At 40.2% G+C, this 16,515-nt stretch overlaps 1 protein-coding gene and 1 long non-coding RNA gene across 9 annotated transcripts in view; both read right to left on the minus strand.

Moving 5' to 3' along the window:
- Nucleotides 1-16,515, minus strand: part of usp6nl (USP6 N-terminal like) — a 106,284-nt gene that overhangs the window by 36,763 nt on the left and 53,006 nt on the right. For 4 of the 7 annotated variants that reach the window (XM_026148326.2, XM_080291729.1, XM_026148325.2 and 1 more), the window contains one exon: nt 619-692. The exons of 1 other annotated variant lie outside the window; for it this stretch is intronic. In XM_026148326.2, the coding sequence (XP_026004111.1) occupies nt 619-692 (74 nt within the window). Of the gene's footprint in view, nt 1-618; nt 693-4,812; nt 6,920-13,832; nt 15,649-16,515 lie in introns of those variants that run through there. 2 more of the 7 variants (XM_026148322.2, XM_026148324.2) reach the window with 2 other exon arrangements.
- LOC113009785 (uncharacterized) lies at nt 2,171-4,794 on the minus strand. 2 transcript variants are annotated; one of them, XR_013902775.1, is made up of 7 exons: nt 4,155-4,794; nt 3,521-3,616; nt 3,331-3,424; nt 3,129-3,240; nt 2,889-3,042; nt 2,644-2,771; nt 2,171-2,530 (listed from the first exon to the last, which is right to left on the minus strand). It is a non-coding gene; the product is annotated as an uncharacterized LOC113009785 (long non-coding RNA). The 2 variants fall into 2 exon arrangements; XR_013902774.1 differs by having other exon boundaries at nt 3,521-4,790.

A 16,515-nucleotide genomic window follows, 5' to 3' on the forward strand; every position in this document is an offset into this window, starting at 1 on the left:
GATCTCGTGTTTGACGCCCCTGATTCAAGTGCTTTGGGATGAAGGAACTGCCACCTCTGGATCCCAGTCAATAAAATCATTCCATGCCCATGACATCACATTAACCCACTCATTTAGTCTAATGAGTAACCACTCGAATCCGCTTCCTCCCTTTTCTATCAAACCTTCATGCCTGCAGGAGGGATTTTTGTTGTTCTCTGCCCCTCTAACACAGATAACGCACGGCCCACTGAACACACACACACTGGAAAGACAACGGTGGCTTTTAGATGTATAATTTGCATGTTAATTTTCACTGAGAATGCTGCATCTGAAATGTGGCTATTGCGCAGTAATCACAGCCTTTCGAAATTTATGAAAATGATTAAATCACACGGCGGCACATTGTGCACACGGCACGCTGTTATTATTGTGTTTCACGGGCAATAAGGCAGTGATTTATGGAGGGATTTCACCACAGCGTTATGAAGTTTGGTGGAGTCTCAGCATGACTGAGTGGCTGGAATTTGGCTTCGGATGACCACAGGAGGGAGAAAAAAAAAGTAATTGCTGTGGGTTTTCCGCTTCACCAAAGCTTCTGTGTGCTTTCACACTGACGGAAGGAAGCATTCGCCGTACCTTGTCATATTTGGCGACTATCTCAGCCCGCTCCTGGTCAAGTTTCACCGCTGCATCCTGCTCGGTATCAGACGCTGGAGAGACAACAAAAGAGGCGAGGGGAGGAGAGAGGAGAGAAGATGATTGGGCGTTGAGCATAAGCAAGTTCAGCAACAGCAACTTAGAATAAAGGTTTGCTGGATATTAATATATACACTGCTATTATTTTAGGATAAATTCAGCAAAAGACAAAAAAGCCACATTAAAAGAGATCAGGTTATATTTTGCACTTCATTTAAATACATTTGCAATCCTGGTTTTCAAAAGATGTTTCTGAACCACTTTTGTTTAAATTGTGTTGTTTAGTATGTATATTAGATGTCCTGTTTTTCTTCATAGAGCCACTTGATGGTACTAAACTCAGTTTTTATAGTACTTCATTTAGATTTTTGCTTATTTTGAGTCATTTTTACCTCATGAAGCAATGCTGTTTTATTATATTTTGTTCAAATGAGCTATTTTGCTTTATGTAACCCTCTTGGGATGACCACAACCAGAACCCCTGACCCAGCCATTTTTACTAACCCAACCTAACAGTATCTAGCAGCTCTTTAACTCCCCTCTCCCTGCTTCCCCTCTGGGGGTGATGGAGGTTGATGAGGGTGGTTTTTTGATCCCTGTGATCTCTTTTATTTCCTTTTCCCTGTCTCTTTACTTTAGTAATGTAACACATGATGCAGGGAACAGTTTGAAGTAGAGGGCCTCTACTTCAAACCGATTTGGTTGAAGGACCGTTTTGGGAGGACACTCGAGATAAACTTATCCTAACCCTCGACAATCAGAATATGTGATTTTTGCTACACTACATTTTATGCAAGAGTTCCTTGAAAACCACGGCAGTAATGGGCCTCCTGTAAGTTTTCTTAGGTGTTGTAACTGTCGCTGCTGCTAGCTAAACTCAGCCCTGGGGCGCACACACATCCGATTATCCTGTCATCACAGACGTGCTGTGTGTTATTCCGGCTCCCTCGGAGTGTGCCAAGAGCTGACGTGGAGAACGCACACACCCTTTTCAACACACACTCTTCAAACCAGTCAGAAGGAAACGCTTCAGTGCGGCATGTCCAGCGTGTCAGTCTGACCTCAGGCGGTGTGTGTGTCTGTGTGTGTGTGTGTGCACAGTAAAAAACCAAGTGTCAATTTTACACTTACAGAGTTGATTTTAACTCTGCTTCAGATAACATTTGGTCCCACTCAAAATTAGAGTTAAATTTACTCTATGGCCAGTGTTAACTTTTCAGTGTTAATTGTACTCAATTTAGTGTCAAAATTAACAACAAAATGTGTAAAAATATTTAACACTGAGGGTTATTCACACTGTTCAGAGTAATTTGATTACACTTTATAGAGCTATTTTACTCCAAATTTAGTTTAATAATAACACTCTGATGTGTAATAATATATCATTTTTATTTCTCTGTAGTGTGATTTTTTTCATATTCATCTTATGATGCTATATTACTAAATAACTGTGATCTATCCTACATTATGGAAATAACAACAAATATACAGGTTAAAGTAACAGCATTTATTATGTTTCTCAATTCAGTGTCATTTAATTAACGTAACAAACCTTTACAATTCACAGTTCTATGATGCTCACTAGAGAAAGCAATATGACATTTCCCCAATGTCGTAGTTGCAGAAAAGTAACAAAGTTGGTCAGGGATGAACTGTATGATGTACCAAAGACATAATGGGCCCTAAAGAGTTTATCAAGGGCTCCTACAGAACCTGTCGCATTACATGGAAGTGCATGCTTCTCAATCACAATGAAGGTGTGAATGCTGCTTCTTGTGGATCCCTGGGTAAGATGGTAGGGCTGACTGCTTCGGGTGATGTTGTCTAGATGCTGCTGTACACTGGTTCCAGCCTACAACAACACATTAAACAACAGTATTAAGTGACTATCCTCTGACAGTAGATTAGCTCAACTCACTGTCCATGAAAATAGAGGTGATGGAAAGTATATTTTAAACAACATACCTTTGGGAATTTGATGAGGTTATTGACAGCTTGAGATGCAGACATCTTTCCTGGTCTCTTTCGCCCTTGTGCAGATGGTGGTAGCAGATGTAGCAGCAGCAAGATAGTAGACAAGTCACTGTCCCAGCCTACAGACGAATAAACAAAGAATTATTCCAAAAATACATTGAATTGACAGAATTACCTATATAACCAACAATGGCAAATAAAAACAGTCACAATCATACCATTCTCAACTTCAGTACCTGACTCAGCATTGCACATTAACTCCAAGAGCTCTGAGGTGGGGACAAGTCCATGACTTTCCTTTACAACCTTTGCTTTGAGATTGGTGAGCCACCTCTCCAAGAATTTGCTCCCAGTGACCTCACAAAACAGGAGTCGGAAATCTTGTTCTATCTGTAATGCAAAAATACTAATGAGGTGTTTGATTGAATCCTGCCTACAAGTTACATCAGTATCATTTAAATGATAAGTGAACTTACTTTTGGGAGATTTGCAAACTGAGACGCTTCTTTCCTCCACAGCTTTTCTTTGAATGGTCTTCAACCGCCATGCAATGTATCCTGAACTGTTCTCTGGATCGTAGTAATGTTTCTATGTAATTAAATAAACGAAGAAGGACTATGTTATCAACATTTCTGAGGGCAATTATGTATTTAATGTTGAAAAGTTCCCTTTACTTACATATCCATGTTGTGAATATGGGTCTTCCAGATATGGAGACAGAGCAACAATGTCCTGCGCATACATCACTCTTACGCTTTTAGGGGGAGATGTCCTAATGTATAAATTCAATAATTGGCATTAAACATCACAATTAAAAATAATACAATGTTTAAAATGTTTCTTTATATCTTACATTTTTGATTCTTACCCATGTCATTCTGTCATCTCAGCCTCAAGTATGTTTCTCATCCGTCTTCTGGTTGCATCTCTCAGAGATTTGGTTTGTCCATACTCTTAAACCTTTCTATAAAATAGGAACATTACTTAATATTACTTAACATGTCATTAACATTGCTATCAGTTAATTTACACAAAATACATATTTCTTACTAAATAATGAGCAAAACTCTAAAGTAGTGTATGCCTTTGGCATTTGCTTAAAATAATATAAACCAGTAAAGTTAACTTTATGGTAATGTTACCCACTTTTTCTGAAAGTATGTTCGCTCATGTAAGCTAATTAGCGATTATTAGCTTACTGATAAACGGTAATTTAGTTGTTCAAACTGTGCGATTTGACATGTGACAATGACATTATTTAGACAGCATTTAGAAGAAATACATAGTTAAAATGTTTTAGGTTCATATTAACGCAGTGAGAAGATAACGAACATCTTAACTTTTAGCAACTGCTAGCATGTAGCTACTGGAATGCCATTAAACCTATGGGTAAATGCTGCTAACATGTCCTCACTCGACATCAGTGAAACTATAAAGAGCTACTTAGTTTAAAAATACCTTTTAAACAATGTTACCAGTATGGGAATGTTAACTTCACTTACCTGACTGTGGCAGCTCTTCGGAGAAAATTCCCTGCGCATTAGAGCTCTGAGGCCACACACGCCTGCGGACTGGTTATAATCAACACTGTGTGGAGTGAAGTCTTCACTGCGTGACTAACAAACTTTACACTGACTTTTAACTCTGATGTTAGAGCTGGTTTACTCCTCATAGAGTTGTAAATACTCTATCTAGGTTAAAATAGGTTTACTCTGAAATATTGACACTCCATTTTTTACTGTGTGGCTGCTTTAAACCGACAGCTGCCGTGGCGAGGACGTCACCGCGCCACAGAAAGGTTTCCAGTGTTTTCCCAGCCTACGCGTCACATTGTGTGAGTGTTAAATGTGTTTATCCTCTCACACACACCGATAACACACAAACACACACACCTCACTACTCTGTGATTGTAAATCTGCATTTCCAACAGCAGTTTACACACATACTTCCTGATTTTGCTGCGAGAGACAACCAAACACTGGATGTGTGCCAACAAAGCTCTAAATTGGAGTCACATTGTGTTTATGTTGAATCTGGTGTGCAGCATGTAGTAATGAAGCCTTGTAGTGAGCAATACCTGGAAGTGGGAAGGGGAAGTAGCAGGCATGGAGCCTTCTGAATTTAGCATAAAATGACCACCTAGGAGGACAAAATGCTTACAAGGTACATCCTGAAGCCTGTTGAACATCTACGCTGCGCTCTCCCAGCTCTCAAGATCAAGATAACCTTAGAGATCCAAAGATGGATGTCAGATGGGTGAAAAATAACAAGCAATGAAATCATTTTAGAAGGTTTTTAAAGCTCTTTTCTGAACTCACCTGAACTCTGGAAAAAACCCAGAATCTACTCGAATGGTCGTCAAACTACGTTTTTATACCTATACTGAAGTGCCAAGGGTGCAGAGGAGGTCATCAGATGTCGTCTTTATGGAGAAAAGAGTTCAATAAACCTTTGGATGGTAAACCGTAAAATCACCCCAAGACCTGAAAAGCCTTCAGTGTGTTCACTGCTAACTCCACGGCGCCAAATACTGAGATTCTGTCAACATCAGGCATCTCTCAGCTTCGGTACAGAGCACGGTTTCAGAGAGGTAATCAGCGCCATAAAAGGGCGATGAAGACAGCATTAGGAAGCAGAAGTGGTGGCAGTGACATAAATCACTGGTTTCTGTTTGTGTTTTAGTGTCAGTTTGTGCACCAAAGATGCTCAGGTAGGTCTGGGAAAAGAAAATCTGCACAGAAAATAACAACGCATGCTGAAAATTGAGGCTTAAAAGTTACTCTGTGCCTTTTAGTGAGACACAAAAAGATCCTCCACCTTATAACATCTGCCAGGTCACTGATGAACCCCAGTGGGGTTGGGGTTAGGCTGCACACTACATTTCAGATCAAGTCTCTTAACATGCAATCAGGCCTGTACAGCTCTTCCTTTATAGGATTTCCATTTGCTTAGAAGCATTCATATCTGATGAGTTGCGAGTAAAGCTTAATCTAGAGACTTGCCTTGATGCATGCTCAATCACCCAGATAAGGAAATCCCACAAAATTAACTGTTAGGCAGTAGGTGCTAGCTTCAGTCATTATGCAGATGCACTGTTTATAAGGTCGGGGAAACCTGCAGTCAGCTGAGACTGAAGAAGTCACTTGGTTGAGTGACGAAACGCTTCTCCTGCTCAAAACACAACGTGTTCTGAGACTCACAAATATATGGATCGGAAACATTTGGAATTTGACCAGAAGAGGGAAAGTTGAGGCATTTCCAAAGCTACAAGAACTTGCAGCTGACAGTAAATGCTGTCTGCCCCTCCAACGCCTGATCTTTTAATGACGAAAAACAATAAGAAGTATGAAAATAATACAGTCGGCTATTAAAACCTCAAATCTCAAACTGCTGGCTTTTGCCCTCTTTAACCCTTTTCCACTGAACCCCCAGCAGTCAGTGATGATGATCCTTATTCTGCCAGCTTTTCAGCCCTTTGCAGCTCTTTATTTGACTCCAGTCATTCTCCAACTTCCTCTCAAGGTCTCTGGGGTTCAACTGGAGGAAAGGCAAGACGGGAATTCGCTGCGAACAAACATTCTCCTTATTGAGCCGGCTGGCATTTTTATGACAGGATGGTGTGTGTCAATGAAAGGCATGTGGCTGTGGGCTGCCAAGAGCACTCTGCAGGAGAAGACGCCACGAGCGAGGGGATGGGGGAAGAGACGTTCGCACACAGCAAGGCAAACTGTCTGGGGCAAATAAACAAATACAGTAAAGTCTTTTTCTGCTGGGAAATCCTGCCCGAGAGGCCCTGCGGTTCCCATAGTGAGCGGGGGAGGAATTGGGAAGGAAATGGGATTCAGTCTTTTCTTTGCACTAAAGCTAAGCCCCAACTTTGAGACCCTCACAGCCATATTAGTATTCCACAGCGGTCTGACTTTAGATAAATGCAATTAGAGGCCTTTTCATGCTTTAAGGATCACTCCAGCGTCTGTGACGGAGATCGGGTCTATGTTTTTATTTGCAACCGAGGAGCTCTTGACTTGCTCCAGAGGGTTTATGTGGCATTTCATGTTAGGACTCTTGAAATATGTTTGATAATGAGCCTCCAAAGATGACTTTGACATGCCGCACACCATGGTCATCAGCTGGAGAAATGGTGACTCAAATTAGGAACTTTATTGCAAATTTAATTGTGGGGAAGTCAAACTTCTACTAATTTTGCCAAATTATGACACAAACCTGCATGTGCCAAACCAAACCTTTGAAATAGAAATATCCATGTCCAATAAAAGAAAAGAAAACCGAGGAATAACGCTAAATATGCAGAAATTCCAGCGCAAGAGCTCTGGCTCATCTACTTTACATCAGGTTAATATGGTTATTTAACAGTAATTAAGTATCTAAATGATAACACTATGTGTTATAAAAAGAGGTGATTGACTGATTGATTGATTTGTTTCTGAAGCCACAGTGCAGTGGGGAAATTCTGCAGTCCTTATTTAAAATCCCTTGAGCACGATCCCTGAGTCTGATCAGACTGGAGAGAGTGAGCAGTACAAAAAAGTGCTGCAAAATAAGCTAAAAGAGAAGATAAATCCCCTCTGAGCTTGATGGGCTTTGATTATTTAAATCAACTGCTTCATGCACACACATGAAAACACTGACTAAAGTCACTTCAGCTGCTTTAAATGGACAGAAGCCTCAAACTCAAGTAACTTCAATTATCTGTGATGTGTAGACGTTCATCTTGTGTTTATCCTTGTAGTTTATCCAAACTGGTTTGGCAAAATAAAGCACCAGAAAAAAGAAAACAGAGTAGCTTGTGAAGTAGAAATAAGATAAACAGGAACAAACATTGAGAGAGCATCAAAACAGCAATTATACATTTGGGGGTGGGATTTTCCTCGCTCCTGTCACTGCCCTTTATCCTTCTTTCCAGACTACAGCCCCCCCACGGAGCTGACCTTCAACCTCCCGATGTCTAATTTGCCAGTCAGACCCCAGCGGCGAGGCCGACGAGGCTCCGTCTAACCGTCCCTGCCCCGCTGTGACTAAAATGTCCTCGCCCGTCACCTCCCAGCCGGGCGCTACCCCGTCCCCACCTCTGCCCTTCACTCCTGCTCTGCACGATACATTCAGGAGTGAACTGGTGTCAGCACTCAGAAGTGTTCACACATGACAACTGGACAGGAAGTTAGGTACCACTTCCCCCCTGTGGGGTTTACCACTGAACAGGTGAGTGCAGTTCTCAGGCAGGAAGCTCACACGGCATTTTCTGCTATAATGTAATCTTGCAGCCCTAAAGCCTCTTGCATCAGCATATTGAGCACATCAGGTATGTGAAAGAACGACTTCACGGTGGTTTGGGGGAATATAAAAGCTTTAACAGAGAAACAGATTTAATGCTGGCTTCAGGTGCTGCTAACCCTTCTGACAGACTTTCATTAGGAAGGGGTCCCCTGCTGCCAAAGAATCATGCCGAGAAATTTGAAATGCTTGACAAATGACAAATGTTCAGGAGCAACAGAGAATCAGAGTAAATGGCTGTTTCTTGGACTACAACCTAAGACGTTAATATTCTTTAAAGAAGACCTTTTCTGCTTTTCCTTATTTTAATTCATTTATATAGCACCAAAACATAACAGTAATCACCTCAAGGTGCTTTATATCGTAAGGTAAACACCCTACAATAATACAATTGAGCAACTGATGACAGTGGGAAGGAAAAACTCGCTTTAAACTGGAAGAAACCTCCAGCAGAACCAAGGTCAGGGAGGGGCGACCGTGCCGGAGGTCATTTCCTGTCATATAGAACACTTTGCCGTGTTCTACTATATTGAACATGGCCAAGGTTTTAAATATCGAGGTCAGGTTCAAACTGATGTGAAAACTCAGTTTCAGACACTTTTTCCTGCTTTGAGCTCTGTGTGATGTCACTGGAAATGAACATGCCTAATATGACCATGTAAGGCACACAAATGGCCCAACCGTAGCCCAAGAGGTTTCTTTCAGTCTGTGGATCCACTAAGGGTCTGCACCAAGGTTTGGCACAAGATAAAAATTCATATTTTGAACTCTTAATCATGCACAGCTCTTTTAGAAGATTTTAAGATGCACATATGGAGCAGGAACATTTACTTGAAATAACGTAAACAGACGTAAGCAACGAGCCCCGGCTTTAACTGACTACATCTATATTTAAGAGAAATTTAAGAGCAGATGCAAGGATGAAGCCTCCAGCTGATAATTCCTCTAGGAGCCGCTCTAACCATGTGACAGGAAGTGTTGTGGAGAGTATTTTTGTTTTTCTTCCTCTTTATCACTTGCTGTTAAAGACCAGCCCTGACAATGTAAAACATGACAAGCATAACCACGGTCTTTCTTGTTCTCTCAGCCCTCTTTTGGCTGCTGTAATGAGCCCTCTTTGTTTTTATCTTAAGGAGTCCTCGCCTGTTAAAGCTCTTTGCTGCTCTTCCACCCATTGTCAGTGCATCTCTTACCCTCTCATAGATGCTATCTGTTCAGAAAAAGGAATAATTATAAGAACTATGATAAAAGAGGACAGGCTTGATTGGAGAAGAACTAATTTCCCACCTTTTGTTTCGGTGCTCACACTTCGTTTTGAAGCTGACGGCCACGTGTGACCTGTATTCAGACCTGCATGTTCACTGTGTGCTTGCTAAACATGCAAAATGTGTTAAAAACAATGCAAACCAATGATCCCCTCATCTGTGATATAAATATCAATTCAAAACAGGAGTAAAGTCTTGTACTGAGTATATTCCAGTAAAGGTGAGCTGGACGTTTTACTGCAGAGATTTCAACTCCGGAGGGTTTTCACTTCTGTAACCGTTCGGCCTATTGAAAGTTTGCGGCAGCCTGACATTTAAAAAGATGAGGCAGCCTCTGCGCGTCGATTTTTAGGTTGAAAAGCTGCACGTCTGTACACTTTTAAAACACACTTTTGCACATTTTTCTTTACTGAAAGATGAACTTTTGCATTTATAACTTGTGCATAGGGCTGGGCCATATTATACCGTTCACGGTAATACCGGTATAATGTTAGGCAACGATAGGAAAATGAAATATCGCGATAGAATGGGAGTAAAACGCGCATGCGCAGTGCCTTTGTTTTCATACGCACATGGCCGATTGTTGAGTGAAACAGATGAACCAGAATTGGTTTGTAAAAATGGTGCAACTTCCGTGATGTGGAACTGGTTTGGTGTTTGTCCGTCAGATACACGACAAAGCACATTTTTTTGCAGAACATGCAAGCGGCCGTTGTTATTGTCGTATTTGTCGGACTAAGATGCTCTTAAATCTGGGAGTAATCTGGGTCCTAAACTCCGTATGCTTCAGGTCAAACAACACTGCAGCATCACTTAGAGTTAAAAACTGTCTAAATTCTTTCATCTTTAATAAAACGATCAGCATTGCTGCTTTACCAGGTGTAACTATGAAGTTTAACTTCCAGGCATCCATGAAAACTAAAGTTATTACATTTAATGGAGTTAGACGTTAGCAGGAAGCTAGCGGAAGTTAGCTCGCTAGTTTCGCTAGTTACCTAAGCATGATATTGCATGTTCTGACTGAGAGATTTCTGAAAAAAATCAAACGTACAGTTCTGCTATCACTTCCAACATAAATGAAGACAGGAAACTAAACAGCAGTGACGTTTGTAGGGTTACTGAAGTTGGGCTAGCTGGTATATAATGATGTGCTACGTGATCGCTAGCGACACAGCTATGTTAGCATAACATAAACAGTGAAGCTGGAGGACGAACACTAACACTTTTCCACTTATAAAAGTTAACGTGAAGGTTCTTCATGGTTAGAGACAAATGCAATCGCATGGCAGGATGTTGTAAACGGACCAAACTTCAGTCAGGAGAACAACTGAGATAATCCATCCACAATACGAGGTTAGTCATTAATATACTGCAACAACATGGGAATAGAGCAGCTGCCAGAGAATTCAACATTAATGAATCAATGGTACAGAAGTGGAGGAAGCAAGAAGAATGAGTTTAGTAAAGTTTGATTTATCTGACTGCTTTGTTTCGCTTAATGTGCCTTATAATCCCGTGCACCTTATGGTCCGAAAAATGCGTACTGCACACTGCAGTTTAATGTTGCAAAGCACCTCTTTTTAACTTCAGTGGATATTATACATGGTTATGCTCAGGATATGTCAGCCCATTTCTACTGGAAATGCCTTTTGGTTAAACTTTCAGCAAGGAATTTGCATTTGCACTGTTACATTTTTATAAAGCTTTAATGTACATAAAAACCAGCTTCTTGTTTAAGTGAAAATAAATGGAAGGTTGTCTTTTTGCGCTAGTAATGTTGTGGAGTTGTATTTTGTCTCGCATCAATTATATCGTCGGTTATATCGTTATCGCAAATTTTCAAATATATATCGTGATAAATATTTTTGGCCATATCGCCCTGCTCTACTTGTGCATAAGATCTAAATTCCCCAAAAGTTAATTGCTGCAAATTTATCTGAGTGACTTGTGCTTTACATAAGGCACCGCAATTACAGTGGGTTTAGAGCAGGGGTGCCCAATCCCGGTCCTCGAGAGCTACCGTCCTGCAGCTTTTAGATGCATCCTTGTTCCCACACACCTGAATCAAATGAATGGCTTGTTATCAGGCCTTTGCCAAACACGATGGCATGCTGAAGAGGTAATCAAACCATTTGATTCAGCTGTGTTGGAGTAGGGATGCATCTAAAAGCTGCAGGATAGTAGCTCTTGAGGACTGGGATTGGGCAGCCCTGGTTTAGAGCAAGAACAGGAAATATTCTGTCATTTAACAAAAATTTTCCTTTTTATTATTACAAGGCAGTCTGTGTACGGAAGTGGATTAGGGCCACCGAAATTTTTTTTTTTTTTTAAATGGGCACGTTTCTTTTCTTCTTCTTCTTCTCCAGAATTCTGAAAAAAAGTCAGAATTCCGAGAAAAAACTGTATAACGAGTGACTGGCTGTGACTGTAACTTGGTTTTTAGCACTTACAATAAACATTTTACAGATCAAACACTTGTGTAAGTGTTAAAAAACATGATTATTATTGCAACACATTGTTCTGTTGTTGCATCACTAGTTTTCCCATGAAAGCCACATCTAATATTGAATGTTTGCAAGCTGTGCCGGTACTTCCAGCCACTCCCTTATTTACAAGGGGTCGCCACATCGGGCAGCTCCGCATGTTTGATTTGGCAGATCTTTGCACCCAAAGGGATTTCAGTCTCCTCCTGAAGCTTTCACTTGTTAGACAAATGTGTAAATGGCTACACTATGGAGCCACAATTTCACAATATTAATGCTACTTAACGTTCGATTGAAACAAGCGGCTCTTTTAGGTAAGTACTGCATCAGTAACGCACTTCACAACAAACAGATGAGGCAACTTTAGAGAAGCATGTGTTATTACTGTGCCTCCAAAACAATCATCTGCCTCACCCAGTCTTCATTTCCAACCTCAACGCAACTGCAGGAACGTGACACAAACCTCTGAATGACACCCAGCAACCAATAATCACAGACTCCAACCAGACTTACAGACAAATAATTAACTCCCACATTACCCGTGGCACATTCTCAGCTAAGATAAAGGAGAAGTTAAAATTCTGCTTGTTTCAACAAAGCCAAAAAAAGGAGAAAAAAGTTTTTTGTCAAAGTCATTTAATTTGTAGCACCTTCATGTAAGAAGGCTCACAAATTTATCAGCAGACAGTCCACAGTACCTCACAATCCACTATCAGCACACATTGTTATCATTCCGCTGTCAGGGCTTTATATTTGGAAGTGGCACATGACAGTTTACTGTTACATGTCTGCACTTGCTTATCTTCTACTAAGTGCGGTGACATCATTTGCTGTTTGTGTGCAAAGTGTCACCAGTCTGTGTAACACTTCACATGCCTCCTGTGCACTAGAAGACTTCGAAAGGAATTAGAATGAAAAAGCCAGAACCTGGCGCTTGTGTCATAAATCGGTTTTTAAGACTTTGCAGAGCCCACCGAGCCGTCCAGGAAATTATTTACACGCATTCTGGTGGAAAACTTCGAAGGACAGCAGGTCTTGAAAAACGGAGCGGAAACTTTTTGGCAAAAGCTGTCGACCCTTTGCTGCTACCTTCCTCCACGCTAGCTATGCTAGTAATTCGTCAGGACTGACATCAAATCCAAATGTGAAAAAGACTGATATAAGAAACCTCTGACTGACTTTTTACAAGACCATATGATCAAGATGATGGGCAAACATCTGACATTTGTCTGTGACACTGAAATCATTTGAAAAGTTGCATGGTGTAAAGTTGGTCTTAGCTGTTAGATCCTAATGAACTGTAATATTAGCATGAGTTCACTAAACACACAGTCTGTATGGATGGCAAAAAGTTTAAATCATGAAAGGTTTTTGCATTTAAATTGTCAGAAAGTTGACAGTTCTACAGGAGATTTTGTCCAGATGGTCCCACCTAATAAAAACTTGAGCAAAAAGTCAAACTCAACCTAAAATCCAATCCAATAAAATCCAGTCAGTATTTTACTTTAGCCCAGTTTCATCATATAAAATATATATACGTGAAAGAAATTACAGATATAGTAAGTGCTTTTTCTATTTAAGTACAAATCATGAAATCAAAATAAAAACAACGCAGTATGCCATTGGGTTAATGGCTAAATAAAGGCCAACAACAAAAACAGCAACTATTTAATTGCACGCTAGCGTATTGACCAACCCATTTATTTACTTATATATTTATATATAATTTTAGCAGCTTTGGTCCTCCGTAGTGTAGTGGCCTACATACAGTACAGTGAGAGTGTCAAGTTTCTGATTAACTTTGGAAGTCTTAAAAAAAAAAGAAAAACGTACATACAGATATATTGTCAGAATCTATGACCAATATTTAAACTTTCACTGGATTTTGCATTTGGAAAGGAGATGATTATCTGGCAGTCATTGCAATCACTGGTGTAAAAATCACAAGACGCTCTGAATTAAAACCACGTCAGCAGGACATTGTGAGCCAACAGACCAGTTTAATATTAATTTATATGATCCATTTAGACCAAAAATACTAATCATAAGGCACCCAGCTAGAATGTCCCTCACATACCATCTATGTACATGCCAACAACACAGAGAAACTGAGTGGAACTCCACAATTGACTTCTTTTACCTCTTTTCAAGACATCCTGTGGATCGTCCGAGCGAGCTTTAGTCCGCATCGGTCACGGTTCAGCCAAGTCCAAAACACCAGGAGATAACATACACTACCTCATCCCATCACTGTCACTACCCAGTGCTCCAGAAAGAGAGGAAATATGAGCGAGCAGCAAAGAGAAGTGAGATCAGAGCTGCTGCTGCTGCTGTCACAATGCTGCCGTTTGTTTCACAGACAGACAGACTCGGACAGAGAAATCTGACTTCAGGAGTGAGCCGTTCCCACTCACAACATTCTCCACCCAAACACAACAACACAACGACAACAACAAGCTCTATTCAGCACATCATAGAGAGGGAGACAGAAAGGACAGAGGGAATCGCTGTTTCCAGACAGCCGATGAAACTTTCACAGATTTTCCAAACATCACAAAAATAAAATGTGAATCAGAGGAATTCTTTCAATTCCACGTAGGATTACAAAATGTACTTGTAAAACTCAAAATCTTACCGCTCATGACAAAGCAATGTTTTATTAATGAAGCAAAAATGTGTGTAAAGGTTTTGCTGTGCTGCTTCTGGGAGACAGAGAGCATGGGGTGTGCAAGCTGGGAAAAAGTGAGAGAGACAGACAATGGCAGTATGATGATAAACAGTTTCCATTAAAACTTCATTATGAAATGGACGTGATGTACCATGACGGGGCTTATGATGTGGCGTATCGAAGATGAGAGGCAGGGCGGTGCTGGGGAAACGAGCGACAGGCAACGCAAGCAACAAAAAAAAAAAAAAAAAAGGAAGAGAAGAAGAACGCTCAAGAAAGGGAAAGCGTGAAAGATCAAGAATGTGAAGAAAGTCAGAAAAAGTAAAAAAGGAACGATCAGAAAGGAATGAAAGAAGAAAGAATGCTTAAAAGAAAGAAACACAATGAACGAAAAACTGAAGTAAAGACAAAGATCAAATGTGAAGAAAAGAACAAAGAGAAAGAAAGTTCAAGAAAAAAAGTAAAGGAAACATGAAGAAAGTGAAAGACAAAGACAAAGTGTGAAAGAAAGATCAGGAAGAAAGGAGAGAAGCAAAAGATCAAAGTAAAAGATCAAAAGAAAGACAGACACATCAAGAAGAAGGAGAAAGAAAGACCGATGGAGAAAGAAAAACTGAAATAAAGACAAAGATCAAAAATGTGAACGAAAGAAAAAGGAAAAAGAAAGATAAAAACATGAAAATGATCAAGAAAAAAGAAAAAATGATCAACAAACTAAAAGAAAGAAAGAGAAGTCGTGTCATCTCAGCTCTATCTGTGTGTGGCATCGTTACAGGAAGTGTGTGTTTGTGATGGGACTGAAGGGCTGTTATCACTTCTGCAGCTGATAGAAACGAGTGGGTGGGGCTGTACAGCTTTCAGCTCCTCTGCGTTGTCTGCAAGCTCATCTCTCTTTAAAGGGTTACTCTGCTTTTGAATTTTAAACAGACAAATATACAGATTTACACCATGAAACTACAATCTCAGTCTTATTTACACTGAAGTATATCAGCACTGAAATCTTTGAAACAAAGCTTGTGTCCTCAGATACAGAACTGGAAACAAACCCAAAGTAAATAAATCAAAAGTACATTTAAATCGAGTTTAAAGAATTAAATAATGGCTGAAAGAATTAAAATAATGGCTGAATACTGCAGTTCTGTGGACAATGTCTTGCACAGTCTACCTGGAAACCATCTTTTTATCAAGGGATTCTTTCTGTCATTGGTTGTTTCTTGGTGGTTATAATCCGACTTGACAGTCACCATGAAAGAAAGAAAGCTACAGCTAGCCCTACCTTCCTATAAAGTGGAACAAACCATAAAACAGTGGCAGTGTTAGCTAACTGAATACTGACTAATATAAGAGGTATGCATGTAGGTTCATAAACAAAATATCATCCGTAATCTCAAATGCTACAAACGAGCATTTGAACCACACAAAAGCCAGGCCTGTTGCAAACATCACTGAGCTGAAACTCAAAAAACTAAGAAACGTGAGGCTCACATCACCTTGTTAAAAAAGGGATGGAACATGTGACCTTTAACCCCTATCTGTTTCCTGTCTTCAGTCTGTATGTGAGATCAGGCAGTTTGGTGGGTGAGCCTGGTGCTGTCAGCCAAAACTACCATCAAGCAGCAAGTAAAACACAAAACATACGAGAGAACGCTCACGATGACTCATGACGAGTCACTACTCTGAAAAATAATCCCAAGTTCAGTCGTGTAGTTTCATCCTAACTGTGTGTGTTTGCAGCGCAGTTGTACTGGAACTATCTTGAGGACTGATCTAGTCACCAGGCTCACACAACACACACTTTCAATAAAAATATATGAACAACATGCAGTCAAATATACAGTTTTATCTGCAAAGGAAAATAAAACTTGCAAAATCTTTACATTTAGATTTCATTTAGAGTACTTGAAGAAAAAAAAAACTTACGATAGAGTTTTATTGGACCCATATTCTTGAAAAGCAATAAGAGTATCACTGGTGAGTAGACTCTTCAGCGATACAATAGAAGGACTCGTTCCTTTTGTTGCTTGCCCACAAATCCCCTGGAGAACGTAGCAACTACTTTGCAGTATTTTTTTCTGGTTTAAAAATTCATGTCACTGTGGAGCGGAGTGGATTGAGAGACTGTGCATCCCTCTAACTGCTGATTCTTATTATACGA

This window comes from Astatotilapia calliptera, chromosome 17 (assembly GCF_964374335.1).
Source record: "Astatotilapia calliptera chromosome 17, fAstCal68.1, whole genome shotgun sequence".
In the NCBI taxonomy this organism is placed as follows: Eukaryota; Metazoa; Chordata; class Actinopteri; order Cichliformes; family Cichlidae; genus Astatotilapia; species Astatotilapia calliptera.